The 23,450-nt window shown below is 38.3% G+C and overlaps 1 protein-coding gene across 2 annotated transcripts in view; it reads right to left on the bottom strand.

The window, feature by feature from the left end:
* Positions 1-12,217, bottom strand: part of epha3 (eph receptor A3) — a 129,607-nt gene extending 117,390 nt beyond the window's left edge. For both annotated transcript variants that reach the window (XM_020920413.2, XM_055150323.1), the window contains exons 1-2: positions 12,121-12,217; positions 4,594-4,658 (exon numbers count right to left, since the gene is read on the bottom strand). In XM_020920413.2, the coding sequence (XP_020776072.1) occupies positions 4,594-4,658; positions 12,121-12,217 (162 nt within the window). The remainder of the gene's footprint in view (positions 1-4,593; positions 4,659-12,120) is intronic.
* Positions 12,218-23,450: the final 11,233 nt, after the last annotated feature.

Here is a 23,450-nt window from a genome sequence, read left to right as displayed (position 1 = left end):
TTAAACAACACACTATATTGATATTTCGATATTTTTGCACACTCCTAATTCTGACTGTGAGCAGGGTCACCTCTCCACAGATCTGACCTCCAACGTGGTCTGGTTTGGTCTCCGTCAAGATAGAAAAGTTTAATGCCAAAGCAATAACATCTCCAGCATTCAATGAACCCTCCACCAGCAAAGTTACACAATGCATCTATAAGAAAATATAGTCTATAGTTTTTTTTTACATTTTCCTGAAGCATTGATACTTTTTACTTCTTTCAACCCAAATTATTTTTAGTATAAGATCCTCCACCCTGACTCTTCCCTCCATTATTGTACATTACATTACTGACCATCATGTAGCCCTGTTATCATGGGACTTCTTAGCTCTTAGTTCTCGATGTCCAGAGCCTGTTGCCTCCCCATAGACCTTTGGCCTTGGCTCTGTCCATCAGTATGAGTAGTTGTGTATTTGGGCGCTCTGCCACTGCCACATTAGGAGAAATCATTTGTGAGCGGAGTCTCTGAGGGCAGGCTGCTTATCGGAGCAGGATGACGTGAGTAATTACACATGATTCACCTTGAGGACTTGATCATGAGCCCTCTCTCATCTTTCCTCCATCCGTCACTCCCCTCCTTATCTGTGCCAGGTTTGATCTTGTCCTCTGCGTTTGTCTTTAGTCGTTCTTATTTGATTACCTCATGTCTTATACTGGATATGTTAACTCTTACACACAAGGCTGATGATAACTTTATAATGTTAGGATTTCAGATCAAATTTATGTTACTTAAACATGCACTGAGTAGCATTTCTAGTGGAGGGTCCGCCACCTGCTTGTTTATTGTTTTGTCTAGAATGTTCCATAGTATAGATTAAAGCACTACGCTACATTACAATTCAGTCCCCCCATTCTCAGAAGGAATTATTGTATTTTTGAGCATAATAAATAAATACCCTATTTTTCAGACTATAAGGCGCACTTAAATTCCTGTAATTTTCTCAAAAATCGACAGTGCTTATGTATTAATTCTGGTTGTGCTTAATGACCTTGAACAGCTTTTATGTGGTACACGGCGCTCAGAAACCTGTCAAAATGTTTTAGTATGACTTTGATAAGCTACAAAGCCGCACCGCTTGATGATTGTCGGAGTATTACGGCCAACATAGTCAGGAGCCTTGCAGAATAAGTTTGATAGAAATCTGACAGAAGCTGACCGCATCAGAGATACAAGGAGAGAGCTGTTTTTTTCAGCGCTTATAGTTTATGCAAATTAGCCATGTAGTTTTAAGTTTTGTTTCTGTAAAACATAAGCAAATGCATGCAAAGTTGAATTAAACACATTATTACTCAGTGTGTATTTGAGTTGTCCTCGTAGGAAATGAAAAAAAAACCCAAAACCTTAAATTATCCACCCACATTCACATTCATAATACACACTCACTAAGACAGGGAGGCAACGCCGGGGGAATTACGCCACAAACTGCCATTGGATCGTGAATGCCTGGGCTAAAGTATCAGTCTCAAGTGTCATCTGTTTGTTTCGCTTAATGCGCCTTATAATCCGTTGCGCCTTATGTATGAAAATAGACGAGAGAATTCAACATTATTGATATTGCGGTTTATAATCCGGTGCGCCTTACTAGATGGAAAGGTTTAATGTCATACCATGGAACATTCCGGGCAGAGTAATGACAGCTCCATGGAGACAAGTAGGTAGTGAACCCTTCACCAGAGAAATTCCACATTGCACCTTTAAAGAAAGACTTTTACTTACTATGTTACTCTTTATATACAGAGAGAGAGTAGCAGTATATGTTTTGTATTAGTTTTTATTTTGCATAAAGTTCTGGATGTTTTCAAAAATACTGGTTTATTGATTTATTGATAACAAGAACGTTACAGGCAGTTTGAGACTTGTCTTAAGTCGTCCTTATTCAATTTCCTCATGTCTTATACATATTAACCCTTAAGCTGAAGGTAGATGATTTCAGTGTAAGATCTTATTTCTGTTCAGTGTTATTTTTAGATTTTTGCATTGAGAGTAGCAGTTTTTGTGAGTACTGTTTATTGATTTATTGACAACAAGAATCTTGGGGCTTTTCTGCGTGGAGTTTGTATATTCTTCCTGTGTCTGGGTGGGTTTCCTCTGGGCATTTCCCCATCAACCCAAACCATACACAATAGGTAAAACAAGGATGAAGTATGGGTCAAATGCAGAGGGCAAATGTCCCTACGCTGAAAATAAAGCATTAACAATTGTGTCTCTTATAATTTATGTCTAATCTTTCCTCTCACAGTGTTTTCTGGATTCACAAAGCATATCCTCTATCTAATTTCTCACACTTCCTCACTCAACTCTTATCAGATTTATCAAGAACTGTGACTGCATGGCTCGGGGCACTTTGAGGGTAAATTCTTATGCTTAGTCATACACAGACACACACACACACACTTTGATACATTTTGTTTTGATCTTATGTCATCTGGCCCATTTATTTTATATGCTATGTCTCCATGACTTTATGAACTGTGTAGACCCCAGCCTGATCTTTGCCTTTTCTTCTTGTTCAAAGCCGATTACATGAAACAAAGCAAATCCGCGTATCCTCCAACGCACATTCCATCGCCCGGCGCACTATAGACTCTTATATTAGTATGCATATTTTTCTGCTCGCTAAGATGGGAAAAAATAACAAATTCCAACACAACATAAATCTTCACGTCCTCTAACCTACAATTGTACTTGACCATAACATTTGGTTCCTCTGTTATGACTGCGCCGATGTTGAGAGGAACAAGGTTTGTCAGCTCAATGGAACAAATGACTGGATTACCTAAAGCCATTGCCAGGGAATCATTCTAACACTTAATAAAGGGGAAAAAGCAGGAAGTGAGCTATCTGTGTGTGCATGTGTGTGTGTGCATGTGCGCGTGTGTGCGTGTGTGTGTCAGCGGGCTAGCCCTGGGGCACAGTAGTCTAACTAGTAAGACAAATAAACACTAAGCTAAAGCTCACTAGAGGGACCTGGGTAGCGGAGAGGTTGATGGATGAGGCAGCAGAAGAGTTTTTTTTCTATTTCTCCAAGTGGCAGAGAAGCTGGAAATACTTGGATTGTTTTATATATTATATGGCCACATTTCTTTCCCATTAAACAGCGCGCCATTAAAAGATACTTAAGAGAAATCTTTCATTCAACTAAATGGCAATGATAGCAATAGAATTCTTTAGTTGGTCATATGGCGTAGTTTGTTACTGATGATTGCAATGGGCAAAGATTGTATTATTGAGTCATTGATTGCGGTTCTAAACACTTATTTAAAACAGGTTTTGTCAGTGCAGAGACCTTTCGGCTTGGGAGTTGCAGGTTCAATTCCTGGGACTAAACATGTTTTGGGAGCACTTTAAAATATAGCAAGTATAAAAAAAAAAACATAAAGATTTGACTTTTATTGTGTGATGCATGATAAAACTCTTAATTATGAAAAAAGTGAACGAAATATTGGCAAGCGTTCAAAGAGCCAGAGGTGGTTAAGAGATCATTATACAACTTAAATGATTTGGGGTGACTGAGAATTACTCAAATCCACAGTGTAAACCTCCATTAAGCCCAAAATACTCTTTTAATGATCCATGTGCATTAAACTTAATTAATCACGCAGTACTGACTGGGTTGCCACAGTAACACAATACGTGGATTAACAAGTAAAATCTCAACAATAGCTCTACTTCACTGTCACAGCCAAATTCCTATGTGTACAATGATATTATGTAGGCAAAATCAGGGTAAGCTTTTGGGCCATTTTTGTAGATGCTGCCGTTACATCCTAAAATCCGCTAAAGCCATAATCGTTCTTAAAACATATCCACAAACAGCTAGCTCACACATACAGACACTTCCCCTTTAAGCATTGGGACCATATGGCAAGCTCCGAATGCTTAACCTCTAACCTGTGAGACGGAGTACGGACAAAAACGCCTAAAGAAAAGTGGGTTAATCTGCACTTGCTTCATTGAATCAACAGAACACAGTGAAAACAGTGGGAGTCCTAGAAATCCTGCTTTTATACCAATCATCTACATCATGTACAGACGTAATACGCAATTTAAACATGTCTGAAGATGGTTATGGGATAAAATACTAAGATACTAAAATACTTAATTGTCAACAAATTATTCAGTAACAAACAAACAAATTAGTCTATGATGTCAATTTCTAAAAGTGAAATAAGTTGATTAAAAAGAAGCACTCAGACCATCACCGGTGGCGACCAAAACATGATGTCCGCCAAAAGTTACGCCTATTTTGACATGGTTTCGTTTTTTTTCAATGACTTCTAATGAGGCAGACTTATACTTGCAAAACTTTGATTTTTGATTTTTTTTTTCAATTTATTATAATTTTTTAATGTATGTGCACTTAGTACGATTATTATATATTTTGGATTTTACAAAAGATGATCCTAACATAAAAAAACCAGCACCAAAACTTGAGAAAATGAGAAATCCGTTTTGGGTTGTTGAAACAGCAAAGTGAAATCATGCATATTAAAGAAAAACATGACACAATTATTTTAAAATATATAATAAAAAATAAATAATACTCACCCCATGTGCCGGGTAGGAGATCCATCCTAGCTCGCCCTGGCTGGCTTTAGAGTCTAGCAGGTTGACTGTGGAGAGAAACACACAAAGTTATGAGCGCACAGGCCTTGTTAGCCCTTGTTAGCTTCTATTAGGTCTTATCAAATCCCAGCGGAGGGACCCCAAACCTGCGCCTCTGATCCTCTCTGTTTTCCCAGCTGCCACACGCACACACATAGACACACATATACACACACACACAAAGACGCACACTCACTCTCCGCACATAAGATTTTGATCCCATCCAAACAGTAAAAGCATGTCATGTGGTTTCGGAGCAGCTCAAAGATCTTCGGAGCCACAGGGGGGCGTTGCAATTGTTATCGTCATGCAATAAAACTGATGCTGTTAAAAGTGCAAAGTCTATAATGTAGATTTTGGACAACAATCAAAATCAAAAAGCAAAGCATCTTGGGTAGTGGAATTAGAGCTCTTTCAAGTCTGATGGCACATTTGCTTCATAGTGGTGGAAGGTAACGATGTACAAAAGTAAAAGCGCAATATTTAAGTACAAATTTTACATATCTGTACTTTACTTCATTCCATTTGAGAGCAGGTATCTGTACTTCTTACTCTACTACATTTGAGATCTTTACTGAAAAGTAAAAAGTGCTTTTCTTCACTGTGGGAGACCTGACTTTTTTTTGCATGTTTAATTTGAGTTTCTGTCCCAACTTTGAGCAAACTAAATACATAAAAGCAGCTAGAAAAATAAAGAAATCAATTGAATCATTTAAAATCTGCCAAGTTCTTTTTCAAAATCACTATATTTCATCCTTTAATTGTTCTAAAAGTACGGTTTTATACGGGTATTTTAAAACTTGTATTTAAATTTATTTTTTTCATGTGATATGTTGACTTCAGACTTTTTACTTTTGTATTTGTACTTTTACTTAAGCAGCTAAATTGAATACTTCATCCACCGTTGTTGCTTCATAACAACAGGGTCACAGTTTGTATGATGATGATTTATTTATTTATTTTTTATCATTATTTTATTTTATTTTATTTTTTGTATCATAAGCCTATATGCAGCCTTTAGTTGTTTATTTCATGAATTGGTCATTTTTATTATCGATATGTTTATTTTATTAGGATAAGGGTAGGTAGAAAGGAGAAGGCTTGGCAGGAGATTTGGGACTTAACCTGGCGTTAAATCTACCGTTTTTCATATACTACACTGTGTTGTTATAGTAGTATAGTATAGTATTGTAGTACTTCATGATCAGATCAAGAGATACTGAATAGTTTTAAGATCATACTTTCTCTACCATGTGTACAATATTATCTTAGTATTAGTATTAAATCATCAAAATATAAAAATAACAAACAAAATCTCCACAGCTTCAAAATCAGACAGTTTTGGTGATATGATTTTCCCCATACACTAGTCCATGTTAAAAAGTGAAAGGGCTGTTGCTACTTCCACTTCTGCTTATACTTGCTTGTGTCTTTAGTAAAACCCAGCAAACACAACTATACATACAAACTTTGTGTAACATACAGAAATGATACACAACAGAGTCTATTCTTGGTGTATGCAGATGGCAGAGTGTGAATGATTGTCATGAAATCCCCGTGTGTGAGACAGTGACATATGGAGCAGGGAACGTATGTTATGTGGACGCTCCACTTCAGGAGGCTGCAGTTTAGCACCACGACAAGTCTGTTTGGACACACAAACAACACACACACACACACAGACACTGACATGCCTTCTGAAAACCACAAGAAGTGACTGTAACTGATGTAAGAGCATGAGGAAGGTATTTCTAACCATCAACTATCAATTACAAATGGAACAAATATATCAAGCGCTCAGGAATAAATAAGTTAAAATGTCCAAGATTATTTTTGTTTGTCAATAACTTTGAGGAAAATACCATAATTATACCATATTTTCACAAGTTCAACACAAAGATTTTACATCAGCAAAAAATGATGTCAAATTGTGTGAAAACCTCTAAATCTGTATTTTAAAAGTTGAGGCAAATATTGAAATGTGAAGCATAATCTTATCTTTGAAAAGATCCTAAATTGCTTTCATTTAAACCGCCATCTTAGATCTGTTAAAGCATTTTAAGAAGCTCCGCAGAAATTTAGGTAAATTCATCTAAGACTAATTCATGGGGGAAGAGCCAACTGCACCTTTCAATTTCATAAACCACTTCTTGCTGCACATTAGAATCAAAATTGAGATGGAAATGATAATTTTCTCACAGCAGGCCTGATAATATCTGCCATGTTGATGGAGTGGCCTGTATTCACACAATGGAAGCCTTATTATGACGTCAAAATGTCCAAACTCTCCACCTGATCTGCAGCCCACTCATCGGATGGAGTGGCCGCAGACACGTCCCTATTAGCAGCTAATGAAGCTATCTGTTCATGTCAGATAATAGCAGCTCCACACAGGACCACTGCCTCCAATTTACATTTCTCACTGAGCAGAGCCTCGGCTCAAATTGAGCCGAGCGGGAATTTGAGAGCAGAAAATGAGGCGCTCTCATATCATACATGTGTGGAAAAGTGTCCCTCCAGCTGCTCCGGACTGTGTGCAGAAGTGTGCACCCACACTTATATAAACACTGTGACTGGTGACAAAACTGTGACACATCAGATACTCTTCCCACTATTGACTTCATACAATTTTTTTTTTTTCTTTTTACTATTATGAGGCTGTCTTGCTAAAGGGGCTCTACTTCCTCCTACTACACTAAAAATGTTACATTAAAGAATCATTCACCAATTCACACACATTCACTCATCTGTAGACACTGGAAACCTGTCTTGCTCAAGGATACAATAACAGCATATGCACTGGAGGCAGCGAAGATCAAACTCCCAACGTTTGAGCTGCAAACTAACGTAAATATCCAGAAAGCTTTACATTGAAGCTGGCATTATGTACTTTCATGCATACTGCCACTACTGGACACTCAGGTCATAACGCCTCATAAAATGTAAATATATGACTATGAAATATAAGAACTGTTTTACAAACAAATATATGTCACAGACAGCAGACCTCTACTTTGAGGCAAGTCAAAGATGACTTACTTTGAATTTAACATTATTAAATGCATTTTAGCCGAAAACATTTTTTTCTCTTTTCAACCGAACTTATCAAACTTGTCCAAAAGCAGCTGAGTGCTCTCGCTACTCTCCCCACACAGTGTTGGAGCGAGTGAGTGTGAGCAGAGCCTGCCGCCCCTGTCTGTCCCATCAGGGAGGGCCTCTAAACCAGGACTCAGTATTAATAGAAGCCTGAGCGCCACGGTCTGTCAGCTAAACATCAACAACCAAGAAACTGGAATCAATATTTAGCACAGATTTGCACTGGCCCAATTGAAAAACATTTGGTTCAACTTTTTACTTCACCACATAGTCAGAAGAAGTTATTTTTATTTACAAATATTTTTCAAAATCCATGAGCAACAGTCAAAAGCCTTCTCCCAAGTCCAAATTTGGGTGCTATCTTGGGTTGAAGGACCTTGCCTTGTGAGAGGTTTATGCTCTAATTTTGGTACACTGATGCACACTTCTTTGACACTGCAGATTCCCCACAACAATTTATCTACTCAATTAATTCAATCTGTTTAACTCAGTTGGGCTTCACAACATTCATACCACACTGCATCCAACTGCACAACAACTCACCCTTATGTTGTCAATCACTGCTGTCATGTCAATCACGACTTCATCTTTGCACTGCTTCTCTCTCTCTGTAGTATACAGCTTAGAGATATATTTGTATTACTATATTTCTATGTATATATTACTATTTTTACTTGTACATACATTTATATAATTATGCCTTATTTGACACCACAGTCGTGTTATTTCTCCGACTTATTTTGAATCTATTTTTACCATTTATATTTTTGCTCTTTGTGAGCTATGTCCAAATAATTTCCCTCGTGGATGAATAAAGTTTGTTTAAATCTAAGACTAGCTGGCCTACCTCAGCTTTAAAAGTGCATAAGCGTACAGTGAAGCTATGAGTCAGAGATGCCAGTCCAGTTTAGCACATGGTGAAGTGAGCACAGCACATGATAATGGAAGCACATGTTGTCTTGATATGTGATGTGGCGTCGTAGCTGGAGAGGAGGGAGTTTGGCAGGCCGCAGTGCACCCGGAGCCAGGCGACTTGTGTCTGTGTAAGGGTGAAGTGTTCACCTCCCATTATGAATTATTCAAGTCCACACAGAGGCTCTGTCTGATGTTACTGCTGCTGCCTTCTCCGCTGCTCTACTTCCTATTTCCCTCCATTCTTCCCTCTTTTCCGATCTTTCCATCATTCTACTTCCTTCACCTGTCTTTATACTATTATCCTGCTCCTTCACCATCAGACAGACTACATCCTGGTCTCTCCTGCTCTCAGCGTATAAGGTAATGTCTCCAAACCCGCATGCACTTACTTTTTCATCAACTCTAAAGCTCCATGTACCTTTGATGCAGAGAAACGCACTCCCTCTTAAAGGTACAGGCAATATTTTTGTAAAACCACACTTTGCAACCAGACACAAAATGACTGTAAATGCTGAGTATTATTTTAAGTAAACAATGGTCCACTGATGCTCAAAATTACTACAAAAAGACTCTGTGTGCGTTCAGGGTGCACCTTACACTGATTTGAGCGCCACACCTGACCAGAAAAAAAAATTAAAAAAATAAATTAATAAAAGCACCTCCCATAAGCACACGCCCACTCTATAGCAAGCCTATACATTTACCTGGGTGAATAGGACTAGAGTGATTTTATTCTTAGAGATATGTATTTATTTTTAGCAGGAGTTTTGGGTCTTCTAAAAGTTGCTGTAGTTTTCTGACGTCGTGCGTAACAGCGGGGCGTGCGCGCTTGACTCTGCGGGCCAAGCCTCACCATCCGCGGCTAAAAATACTCAAGGCCTCTCGACGCCCCACGGAGCTCCCACCAGAGCCAAAGCACAAACTAAAACTTAAGATTTTAAAGAGGAAATATTTCAAGAAGTAAATGTTCTAAATGAAGATTTTTTTTTTTTTTTTTGGTTGCTGTTGTTTTACACGGGGCCATCAAAGAAAGCCACACCACAACTACTTTTTTTTTGTTTTCGAATTGTCACACAAACATAAAAGCGAAATAAATAAATGTGGGCTCTTGTTAAGAAAGGAAATGGTTTAAGTTCCCCACCACTTTGTTCAAAGTAGTAAATGAGCCCGAACGACTTGTTATCGTTAAACACCAACAATTAGCGAGTTTTATTTATTTTTTAAGAGTTGTTTTAAATTAACCCGTTAGTGACTGACAGATACAAGAATAAGAATAATACAGCCTAAATCTAATGTCAACTGAACGTACTGACAGAGCCTGAATGTGTCTCAATCTAAACTGAAATACATAACTGGTAAATAGAAATGTCGAAATAAAAACGCCACAAAGAACAGAGATTTTTCCCTGTTTTCCAGAAGGTAGCCTATAGCGTCACAAAGTCAGCAAATTGGCACAGTTCCCGAAGTAGCTTTTAACATTTTACACATGTTTTTCTCCGTAAATATGTGCAATAATACGTGTGTCCAAATGGTCTAAACTCGTGACAAATATTTACGCTCTGAGCGCAGAAGAACTTGCTACGTGTTTCACAGTGCGCTATGAAACAACTGCACGACTGTTTTACTTTTATGAGTCCAAATGAGCTTGGAGATGATGGAGTAGAACACAGCGGCTCGCTACTGGCACTATCTGCCACATGAATCCATGAAAAAGTCCATTTAATTACGCGTTTGTTTGAAAGTAACATGGAACAAAAACGATGGTTTTTCCCTCAGCGCTGTCTGACCCATGACTGCTGTTCGTGTGTCTACAACTTTCCCAATCTCCTCTATTTCTCCCTCTCTCACTTCACTCTTCGCGAATACAAGTAGCCTCAAAGCCCCTGTCTCTGTCCTGTGTCTTGTCACGCACCCACAGTAGCTACTTTCTGTTTCACACTTTTCAACAACTTCTGCTGTCCCCTTCAATAATGCACACGCTGATTATTATTATGCAGCCTGTTATTTGTTCCATCTAAAACATTCACAGGATACAAACCCAAATGCCTTGACTGCTACAAGCCTTAGCATTTGAATTTAATCTAGATCGTCGAACACAAAGCCTGGGTCACGGTCAAGTGAAAGACGCCGTTTAATAGAGAGAGACTGCGGCTGTGGACTGTTACAGAAATCAAAGATCGTAAAAAATGTCAAAAGAACTGCGGGAAAGTATAAGGTAATAAGGTAGGCTATATGTTAGGTCATGGGAGTGTCAAAGAACTGTAAAAAGACAAAATTACGCACTTGTCAAGTCGGGCAGAGCTTGCTCCTCTGTCAGCACTGACCTCTCACCGTGGCCTCGGCCTATAGCCTATGTTTTCTAAACTTTCTAAACTTTTCCGTGATGTGTATTTTTCTTTTATTTGTCCCTGCACCCACTCCGCAGTTTGCTTTATTTAGGCTATGAAACTTTTTTCAGCTATCCAACTCACATCGGTTCCAAACACACGTTTTGTGCAGGCGTTACGGGCTACAGAACATAAAATATACCATAGACGCAACTAAATAATAACTCAGAGTTTTTTTTTGTTTTGTTTTTTTTTCCTTTTTTCTTTTTTTTAAGAGCTTAACGCCACATGTTGTGTGTATGGCGTTTAATCAGCACGCAACTACATCAAATAGTAGTTACTTCAAAGTCTTTATTACGCGCTGTAATAAATGATGCCACACTTCAACAATTAAATAAATAAATAAATAAAAATAAAATGACAAAACACGACTGAAAGACCACAAACTGGATTTAGTTTACAAATATGACTGTGTGATCTCTCAGATTTTCCTTGAGCTGCCGTCCGTAGAGCGACACTAAACTAAAAACATGGGACTTGTTAAATGCGTTTATTCTTTTGTACTAAACTCTCCAGTGAAGAACTTGACTTAGATGAATGATCTGACTGACACATAAACTCATACAATAAATAAGCAACCCCAAAAACACCGCTTAACCCAAATCTCTCCTTTTTACGCATTTGCGTCTCTGCCCACTCTCTGTTTACAGTCTTTAAATGTGCATGAGTGTCTGACTGTCTGCATCCCAGCCGTCTGTAACCTATATTCCTGAATGCTGAATTATACTGGATAAATATGATTGAGATCCCAAAAGTACAGTTCCCATCGCTCTCCTTGGAACACAACTCCACTGTCTCTGTCTTTCTGTCCAACTGTCACGCCATCATTGCGCGTGTTCACCCCAATTTATCCCCCGCTCATCCCAGACCACGCGCCCTCCTTTGTCTGTTTGAAGTTTACTCGTCCACAATTTGCCCCGATGTCTTCCCAGAGTCACCTTCACGCTCCACGTCGCTCTTGGTCTCACTCATATTTGGGACAGTAGCGGGTCAGTCGGTCCCCGGTGTCCCAGTGTCTCCCAAACACAGACGCACAAAACCCTCGCGCGTAAAACAAAACCAGTTGTCTTACCTTCATTGGGGGGGTAGATGATGGAGAACGCGAGAGGGACGTAGCGCAGTAAAAGACTTAAAATGGGAAAAAGAAGTGATCGCGCAGTGCAATCCATGGCGGCGGATCAGTGGTACATAACTCCATGAAGCCACTCGCGGATCTGAGAGCGTGCTCGTGCTCCTCTGCTCACACTCGCTCGCGCTCCTCTCGCTCTCTCCCCCGTCTCTTCGTGCGCTCAGAGGCAGGTTTCCGCAGGGTCCTAGAGAGTCGCAGTGGAGAATTAGAAAAGGCAGTGAGACGGTTCAGAGCCGAGGCGAGTTCAACACAGGTCACTGGGAGAGGCCAAAGGGAAACGCGCGCGGAGCAGGGAGTTAATGGGAATTTCCTTCAGTAGTAAAAGGTGAACAAGTACCACGCGACGCACTGACACGAGCGCCCCGTTATCGATGGATCAGGATCTCTGTGTTAGTAATCAAGTCATGCAGGCCAAGGATGGTTCATTTAAAAGCGATAATAATAATAGATATCATGTTTAAGAGATCTTTATAAGTGTGAAAAACGAAAACGTCATTGTATTACATTGGAAAATCCAGCAAATACATACGCAAAAAATAATATGATGAGATGTTACAGTTAGTTATTCTGATACATGGTACAATCGAGTACTGCATTCTGAATATGTCTATGTCCAGTTGCATTTAAATTATTAACTTTAATAACAACTTTATATTTGTTTCCCTATTTTTAAAGTATTTCATATTACTAACAGGAGATGGAGAATCACACATGCACTCACCACCAGAACAGAGTTGTCTATTTTCTTACTGATATGTGCAGTTTGAAACCTCAATTACATGATCAAATTACTGTACAGTCAGTCAAAATTAGTATTCACAATATGTATGTCATTAGGCCTATGTGTATTCATTTACTTCCCTCCAAAAGAGTAAAATCAAATAAAAAAAATAGGTCACGTGGATGTCATAAAAAACAGTAAATGTTAGGCTACTTTTAAATTAAAATAAAATAAAAAAAGTTTTAAGTTTCATCAGTAACCATATTTTAATTTGAGTATGAGCTTTTGTGTATAACACATGTCAGTTGTACTACCACTGAAGACAGACAGGTAAGTTTGTTTTGGGGGCTGTTGAGTAAAAGCGTCACATTATGACAGCAGTCCTGGCACTCGGCAAACAGGAGGACAGCACTTTTGTGCAGACTCCACTTATTGAAACCTATTTATCATGGTGTGGAAGGACGTATGTTGTTTTTGCGTTCAGCTCCACTGTGAGGACCGCCAGGGGCCTCCCACAACAAAGTCGTTGATCCGCAGTGAAAGGCTGGACTGCAGCGGAGAGAGGGTCCACGCTGAGACGCCAGCTGTTCTCAGGGGGGGAGGTACAGGGGGAGGCAGGGCTATGGGTGTGTGAGGATCTGGTTCAAATTCAGCATGAGTCAAAGGACTGGAGGAATATCAGTCCTGAAAAACACATGTATACTTAAATACAATTTAAGTATAGCACCAAATGGAGTGAAGAGTGGGTGGCGACAATCAGTAAAAACATGCAAGGTATGCCTGTAAAAAACTTAACAACTAGATCACCCAGAGCAAAGAAAACGATCTAAAACATTTCATTATCATGAGTGGCCTACTTCTCTAACCTCTGACCAAAACAGTTACATAGAATTAAAGTGATCTGAATCCAAATCTACAGCTATCATTTGAAACGACTGCATGTGTAATTTACAGCGGAGCATTATACAATACACTTCCCTCATAGGGTACAGTTGAGAAGTTTTAAATGGCCCGGACAGATTTATCTGGGACATAATGAAGCTGGTTGTGATTGATTGACTTGTGGGCGCAGTGGTCCAGCTCCGGTTTCGGCTCTTGTCAGAGGAGACAGAGAGGGGCCATGCCAGGAGGTGTCGTGGTGCATTAAGTGGCCCTGGCGTGTGGATTTACTGTGGGCTTTAGAGGTGCCAGCTCCAGTTATACATCATGCTCTATGCGCACGGAGCACCAATTCACTTATTACACCTCCAGAAAGATTGATACAAGGGGCTTTACGGCGAGCAGTAAATTTGAAAAAGGCCGAGGTTGGAGTTTGAGAGAGAGAGAGTTCTATTGTCTCAAGCAGTCAGTTTATAATAGGCCATTAAAGTGTACATTATAAGGAGGAAATCGTTAGACTACCTAAGCAAAATAGTCTGGGCCTAAATGAATTGGGCAGATAATCCACCTTTTGGCACAAACAGCCTTCATGACAGGTACTCTGGATGCCCTACCTCACATTATAAAGTTATAAAGCACATATTTTTGTCGCAAATTGTAAACTTCTTGAACTACTGCTCACTTTCCTCAAAGAAAAAAAAAAGTAATTTGTCAGGATTTTAAAGTAATTATAATTCTTAAAGGGAATGAGTGTACGTCGTTTAGCAGCAAGCACCGCACTGAAATTGCGTTGCTAAATTTTAAAGTTTAAAAAAACACGTATTAGTCTGTGAACCTTTAAAAACATTTATTTACCTCAAGAGTTCAATCGCTATTTCCAACCTGCACGTTAAAAATGTGCTTTTGATTGTGATAAATTGGAAAAATACATGTATCCCTCCCACCCCAGCCGCTGTGCTCTATACAAACTTCTCTTCCCTCTTCTCAATGACTATACTTGTCCGCTGTTGAAGCCAGGCCAGTGGAACAATCTGCTGCGAGGTGGAGGGTCATATTGATTCTGAGCCACAATTCTAAGTCATTGTAGGTCCTGACAGGCCGGTACAGATGTTGTTTAGTAGCAGCTTTGAAGGGAGCCAAGGTTAGGCGTTTCTATCCATTGCACAGTAACACTCACAGAAACAAACAGATAAATAAACAGTGACATAGACTGACGGTGCTGTCTCCCGCGGTTCATGGCTCGCATTCCTCCACACACTCGCACAGAGCAGGGACCGGGGAGAAGCTCCGGGCGGCTGCCGTGTAACTCTATCCCCCAGCAGAACACTTCAGGCTGGGGTAGGCTGAGACGCAGCTCCCTAGACTTCCACCTCGACTTCCAGACTGGGATAAGAAGCAAACGCAAAGGAAATTATAATATGTTTTCATGCGTAGTAGAAACATGAATTATCAAAGAAGATCAGATTTAAAATTTTTTCATTTTTTTGCAAACCTTATGTAGACTCTCTGGATGTTAAAATGATAAGATTTTCACTTTTTTCAAATATAGGTTTAAAAAAAATTTAAGCTCAAACAGTGAAAACCCCCAAAGCACTGCCACCACTTCTGTTGCCCATTACCTTGTGCTATGCTAAACTGGCACCATTATTATTTTTCATATAAACCACAAGCTCTTTCTTTTACAGCACTGAACTCATTAAGCCAAAAGAGGAAGTCTGTTTGCCTTTATCTCCTCTTAAAACAACTGCAATAATCTTTGTTTATGATTACCAAAAAAAACCTGGCTTACATTAAAACTGGCCTGTGGTTTTGAGCAAATGCTATATGTATATCAAAATAAGCTTAAGTCTGAGCTTTAGTTACATTAGATCAACATGAAAGCTTAACCTAAAAATCTACATTGCTTTTAGATACTTGAAACATTAAACCGTGGATAATTTTCTATAGCTATAAACATATTTGTTGACATATTTACGTGAAAAGTTGCAGAAAGTTGTTTTTTTTTTCCAGTGTCTGAGCTGAATTGTGGATCGATTTTCAAACATTTCAGCCAATAAAGCTCACAATTTCATGTTTTTCAAGTTAATTTTAAGCAGTAAAAACATATAAAATTAAAGTCTGTTGGTAGAAAAGTTACACAGTGTGGCTTTACGCTTTTGTTATAGAAAAGCCCATCTTATTGTAATTCAAGCAGATATCCACTTCACATCTGCTTGTCAAACTTTTACAGTATATTTTGTCTTTTTTGTGTCCCAATTTTGTGCGTGTCCTTGCCCTTGTCCGATGTGAGCCACATTTGGTCTCCCTGTGCGGCGGAAGAGCTGAGTTTGCCATACAAATCCATAACCCAATTATTCAGTGGTGCATAGGCAGGAAATGGAGAGGCACTTCATCTGTGTGTGAGACTGAGACACCCACAACCAGACACATACACGGACACTGGGAGCCGGTCTGCACAAACATGGCCGGCTACAATTAACTCGGGCTACTCAAATGTGGGAAATACTGTAGACTCTTTGAAGTTGTAAAAATAAAACACTTTTTTCGAGTAGAGTGGCTTGGCATGTCAAGGCATTGTGCACATAAAGTGTTTTTCAAAGTACATTTACATAATTGATACTGCAATAAGTCATTTACAATGTTCTGTCAGTTTAGTTACAACTTGGTTTTCGGCTGCTGTGTTTTATCACAACATTCTACAGATGGGAGCAGGTAAAATCAATGTTAAAATGCAGTTTTTTGTTGTAATACAGTGAGTTCATGGGTCTAGACAGTAATCGAAGTTATCAGGTTCAGCTTTTGTTATTTTATCTTTTTGTTATTTCTGTTATCAATTGGAAAAACTGGTTGGTATTCAGATATTGCATTCCAGTCCACAGCTTTTTTTACTTTTAGTTACATAGCATCAAAATTAAATGTTTTCAAGACTTACCCTGCAGTGACCCATTTCATCATTGCACAATCTCTAAAAAATTGTTGTTTAAAAGTAATAATAAAAACTCTATCCATAAAGCCGAGTCCATAAACTCATTTTTTTAAGCTTCTTGGGGGAAAAAAAGCTTTGTGAATGCCAAATACAATTCCCTGCGTGAATAGAATTGCGCAAACTTCTTTGTCTAAGCATTTATCTTCAAGTGTGTTTCTTTTTTACATTCCCATACTTAAGATACTAGCCAATTTAACAGGTTGAGCGATAAATATTTACCTGTTTGGAGTCGGATCCAGCTGTTTCGGATTAGAACTCCTCCCCACAGCGCCCTACCGTACCTGGGAACAAAATGAAGCCACAAGCAGAGCCCTTCACCAAAAAGCAACCATGTGTTTATTTATTGCAGCAGCCCTAAACAAGGCCAAACCATGAGCGTGGGTAATTAGAGAGGGAGAGAACAACACTGGGGCTCCATGATGGCACTGTGGTCTAGTCACAAGAATGAGAATGTGCAGACAGGAGCGTGCTTTTTCCATTTGGGTTCACATCTAGTTCTTTTGGCTGCAGCACTGTAACCCACCTAATGACCCTGGTGCTTGAAGTATAAATCCAGGAGCAGTTTGCTTTGTGGCTATTAAAGGTTTTGGGTTGGTCGTAAATCTGATGTATCACTTCATGAAGGGATGTTGTTTTTGCTCCAAAGATGGTGTCCAGAACGTACTAATTGAGGGACCTTTGCAAAGGCACTGTGCTTATGTTGCAACGTTAAAAACATACTGAGCGCAGTTAAGTCTTTTCTTGCTCTGTTTAAAATGTGCATATAAAAAATTGATGTATTACCGTAAGAAAAGTGGTAAAACTTGAAAATAACACTGAACACACACCGAACCTCAAGCATTCTCGTGAACCTATACTTTTAATTACGTAAGCTTGAATCACTCCTTAACTATTTGTTTATTATTAAGTCTCTGCTCATGCTTTCTTAAGGCTGATTAAAGTATAGTTTTATAAAGTAGTGCCAAAAAGACCAGTAAGGCAATTCATACATTTTATTTTGTCACATATATACATATTTTTAACAAAAATATTTGGATCCCAAGTCATTGTGACCAAGCAGATGCAATTTTGTCAATCAAGATATTCAGCCATAAACTGTAAAAAAAATAAAAAATAAAAATGTAAACATGAAAAGCCATATGTTGATGTAAAGTTGTATTTTATGGTCATATATCTTTTTTTTTTTTTTAAATCAGTACAAGATCATGTCCAATTCTGAATGATTGCACATTACTTTAACTTTGCTGCACTGTTCGCACCAGTCTGGTTTTGGGTACAGCTCTTCCTCCATCTGCTGTAGGATTAGATTCACACACACTCATAAGAACAGGCTGCACACATTGTACATATGTTTAGGGTTTGTGTGAGTCTTGACAGCTACAGTCAAATGTAGCTTTGTTTTGTTTAGTTTTTTTCACTTTTGGTATCGTTGTGTGTCGAAAAAATGAGGGAAAGTTGATTATTGTCTCATGGCCATTGGTGGAAGAAGTACTCAAAGTCTTGTTACTTAAGTAAAATCACAGATGGAGCAAAAAAATACTCAAGTAAAGGTAAAAGTATCACATATTTTCAGATCTTATAAAGCCTCAATGTACTGTTTTGGATGAAGATTCGTGATGAATTTTGTTTGATAGTTTCTTCCTATCTGTTATTATTTGTATTTTTTTGTTTTCTCAAAATACAGATGTGTTAAAAATAGCTCCCTTTAGCCTTTTCAGCTGGCCTCAAACTATAATAAGAAATACTTTTACTTTTCCTGTTGAGAAATATTGTAAAGGCAAAAGTACAGCATACCTTCTCTCAAATTTAGTGAAGTAAAAGTAAAAATATCAATAAAAATCTACTTAAATAAACTACAGATACCTTTTATTTTATTTTTTTTTTTTTTACTTAATACAGTACTTTACTACTTTGACTTTGTTACATTCCACCACTGCTCATGACCAAATATATGTGCTGTATTTGTTGATTGATGAGACCTGAATTGTGTTTCATTAAGAGTGTGTACACGTGGCAGCACACGGCTTGGTGGTCCTCCTGTTGTTATTCATGACATATTGTTGTCTGCAGCGGGGAAAAGGTGCAGCCACAGCACAGAGTTCACATAGGATAAATATGACATTCCCATCACATCAGTCACATAAATAAAGCCTATGCACACACAGACAGCTGTTTACCTCTGCTGCTGGGGGACAGGAAGACATGACAAAATGAGAGACACAGAGGAGCAGGAGCGCGCCCACATACAAACAGAATGGCACCACGGCGTACAAAAGTATATTTACATTTGAAATTAGTTTGAAAAACCAAAAAAATCAAATCGTATAGAGGCATGAAGCCAATTTATAGAGGTAGAATATTGTGAATCTATCTGTGAATGCAATATGCTCACATGAAGTCGAAAAAGTGTCTGGGTAAAGGGAGATTAGGACTCATAATCAAATCTGTTTAGGGAATTTAAGGCATGTGGATTCTTTTAGGGGGAAAAAAAAGTAGGATTTTGATCTTTTCCAGTGTTTTGCTCAGTTTATTAAAGGTCCTGTAATGGATTGTGAGCTTTAATGTTATGTTTTTACCTCCTCTGTTTTGTTTCATTTACACATGTTTGAGCATCTCCAAAACTCTAAATGTTCTGTTCCACCTTGTGATGTCATATAGTGGTAGTTTTCAACTTAACAGCTACATTTAACTTTTTTGTTCAGTAGAGCGAGATTGACATTTCCAAGGCTGAAATAATCCAAACGATTCTAGTTAAGGTGTATGGAGTTTAAAAACAAAGTGGAGCACTTCCTGTATTATTACATGACATCACAAGGTGGAACAGAGTGTTTTCTGTTTGAGAGAAGAGCTCAGGCTAAATATGCAGGGTTTGTGTGTTAAACATGTGTGAACTCCAGGTATGTTTGTGATGAGGAATCAATATTATATCATAGATTAAAAAAAAAAGTGTAATAATAATAATAACAACAACAACAACAACAACGATAATAATAATAATAATAATAATAATAATAATAATAATAAAACATGTAAATGAGCCCACAATAACTGTCAGGAATTTCTTTGCCAAATGCCAAAAATAGATAAATAAATAAATACAAATCTATATTTATTATCCCCGGTTTTATAATTATGTCTTTTTAAATTATTAATACAAACATGCTTTGTATGAAATGTCAACTTTACTTGACACAGTTGCAAGGCCAGACGTGAACATGGCAGCTGAGTGACACCATCCAGGCTTAGTTCATCTATTTATATTATTTCAACACTTACTCATTAAGTGGCACTTAACTACAGATTTGCTATGGAGCCCTTGAATCATACTTCTATAGATATAACAATGCAATTAATCCTACGTACAGCTGGATGACTTATGTTACTTGGATAAACAGACAAGACAGGATGGGCTGAGAATCACAGGGTCCTTCACGATATGCCACTCAAAACATGATACCATATTATCACAATATGGTCATATATATCATAATCGATATATTGCACGTGATATTATATATATATATATATATATATCACTATTTTTAAAAACCAAATACTGTATTTTTCGTACTATAAGTCGCACTTTTTTATGGTTTGGGTGGTCCTGTGACTTATACTCCGGTGCGACTTATATATTAAAATTTTCAGACTGACAGCTGGGAGAGGGCGCTCTAGGCTTGTGTGTCAGTATCTGCTACTACTATTACTCCTGTACCACTGTCACTTCGCTCTCTACTGCGCATGTCTCTTGTAGAAAAAGCCGCATTTTCATCTGTATATTTCTGCAAACAGTGAAATATGCAGCTGAAAACAGTAATCGAGCAGCAGAAAGAAAGTTTGGAGTAAACGAGAAACTTGTGAGGGACTCGCGGAAAGCAGGGACAGAGAGTACAGCTTCACAACAACCAGGCGGGTGCGTCATGCAAATTTCCTGGAAGTCACTGGATGAATCGACAAAGCCTGAACTTCAATGACAACCAAAACTATCCTGTCGGGATTAAGAAAGTAAAATAATTCTAACTGGAACTGATGCTGAGACTGACAACAGCGACGCAGAAGAGGAAGCGGCGCTCCATTTACATCATGGATCTATGGTTTATCTCCAGAGGTCACGCAGAAGTGACACCGAGAATGAAGAATTCAGTGAATTTAGTGATTTGGAGTGCGACTGTGAGTTTGGTAAATTTATGTTCTGTTGTTTATGCTATAGTTATCTGAATAACTGTTCATATGTTACGTTAACATATTAACGCCTGTTGTTCTCTGTTCTATTGTTATTACTATAACTTACCTTTCAAGATGAAATGTCAGTTCCTGGTCTCTGATTTTATAAAATGCATTTCCCCAAAAAGTGCGACTTATATATGTTTCTTTCTTCTTCATTGCGCATTTTTTGGCTGGTGTATCTTATACTCCAGAGCGACTTATAGTCCGGAAAATACGGTCCATTTTAACAACAGTGTTTATTTGTTAAACCACTACTTGTACAAAGTCAATATGGGACGCCACTAGTCAGCTGGTAGTGAGTGAGTGTTTACCCACTGATCCGAAGGTTGGCTGTTATATTCCGGCTCTCAACATAAACATCATGCTGTCATTGTGTCCTTGGGCAAGACTCCTAGCCCGCAGTGTCTGTGTACATTTGTGTGTGTGAATGGGTGAGTGGTTCCTTGATGTAAAGCGCTTTGAATGCCTTGAAGGTAGAAAAGCGCAACATATGCTGTAAATATGTGACCATTTGTGCTGTCATGAAAGAATTTGAGTAAAATATAACAAAAAAAAATACTCTTGATATCTCGATACAGTAGCCCATGATAACAATATTGTAACACCAAATTAAGTATCACGATATATCGATATTTTAGCACATCCCTAAGATCATATGATTTTTCCCAAAGTCATGTGATTTTTCTGCACTGTAAATCATTGACTCTTCCTGTATCTTCTTCTTTCTAGTTTGGTGAGGGAGTATTTGTCAAATGTGCTCACGACTGGGTGTGGCTACTATCTCTACATTACAGGATCCATCTGAAAAGCAGAACCATCAGCGTGTCCGGGAGAGAGCTACTGGAAAAACCTCGGCCCGGTGCCATTTTGGTTGTGGCCTCACTCGAACGCCGCAGTCATGCATATTACGCAGATTACAAGCCCACTGAAAATATAAACATGTATTACAATATAGCTATTCATTAGTTCACATCACAGGGTAAACACTGGAGCCAGCTTCTTTTAAACAACTGTCAAGTGTGGTAACAAGTCCCAAAGTATGCTAAGATGCAGGTTTTGTATACAGCTGCAGTCAGCATATGAGGACTATTATTGTAACATAGAAGTTGATGAGGTTTTGGCAATGAATAAGAATCAAATACATTTCCAATAATAATATGAAATCAGAGTGAAGGCTGAGTTAGCAATATCTTTGGCTTTGTTACTAACTGATTGTATAATTAAAAGCAGAATTGAACTCTAAAGGGAAACTAAACAACTTGCTTGTTTTAGAAATGCCACCAGGCTGCCACACTATAACATGTCAGATCTATGGAAAGATGAGCCCACCAAATGTAAAGTCATTTTAAGCAATAAAAACACCTGTAGTTTTAATGCCACACTGTGGAACTTAACCCCCAAAAGAAAAGTTAAATGGTGCAACTGAATTTACAACTTTATTCATAAATCACATCAAATGTTAAAAATCCTGTGATCTGATTTTTTACCCCATGAATTTGAGCAAAATTTGTCTTGAACTAGTAATCTGTTAAAGGGCCCATATTAGGTTGTGTTATGTTGTAACTTTGGGTCCTCATCAGAAATATGCCCAGACTTGTGTTGTTGCATTTATACATGTTTAACACATAAACCCTGCATATTCTTCTCCCTACTGTGTTTAAACTATATGCACCTTCACAAGAATTGTTTGGATGATTTCAGACCTGGGATTGCCAATCTCTTAGGTAGACGTTAACTTGTAAACCTCAGCTTCATGACATCACATGAATGAAACAAAACACAAATCCAGGTATGTTTTTGAGGAGGAAACACCATTACAACATGCCTAAGATCCCACAAGAGTCAATTTAGCATAATATAGGACTAAGCAAGTCAAAATATGTCCAGTGTGTGCTGTCTACATTTAATCATAAAGTGCTTTATAGCCCAGTAATCAGGAAGTGTGTGTTCACATGCTAATTGTTATCATGGCTGTAAATTCCACTCTGAAAGTTCTGAAAAATGTGTATAAACTCATCAGTCTGAATATTCAGGATGCTTAGAATGCATGAGGTAAGTGAGGAAAAACTTTGGACAACTGGAACTTGTTTAAAATGGACTGTTCTGTTTTTCATGTTCAAGCAGACTTATTATGGACAAACAACTTTTCAGAACTTTTAGGCATGTTATAATTGTTTCCCTTCACTATTTACTCTCTCAAAGCTGTATTTGTGCATATTTGTGCATATTTGAGCAATCTTTAATCATTTATTTTTAAGATGCCATATTGCTGAACAATCCCCATTTTCACTGCCACCGGCAAAAGCCCACTGCTCTGCGCTTGCTTTATTCTTCAGTTTTATTTTCTAAAAACCTATGATATGTATAGGATTCGGGAGCTGCTCACTAAAAAAAAAAAAATCTGCTGCTCACTAATGGTGTCGACTGCTGTAATGGCGTTTACAGCAACATCAGCTCTCA

This window comes from Boleophthalmus pectinirostris, unplaced genomic scaffold, assembly GCF_026225935.1.
Source record: "Boleophthalmus pectinirostris isolate CB_2022bp ecotype Guang Dong unplaced genomic scaffold, ASM2622593v1 HiC_scaffold_1, whole genome shotgun sequence".
Taxonomy (NCBI): domain Eukaryota; kingdom Metazoa; phylum Chordata; class Actinopteri; order Gobiiformes; family Gobiidae; genus Boleophthalmus; species Boleophthalmus pectinirostris.
Note: the sequence above shows the minus strand (reverse complement) of the source record. Positions and strands in the feature narration are given on the sequence as shown.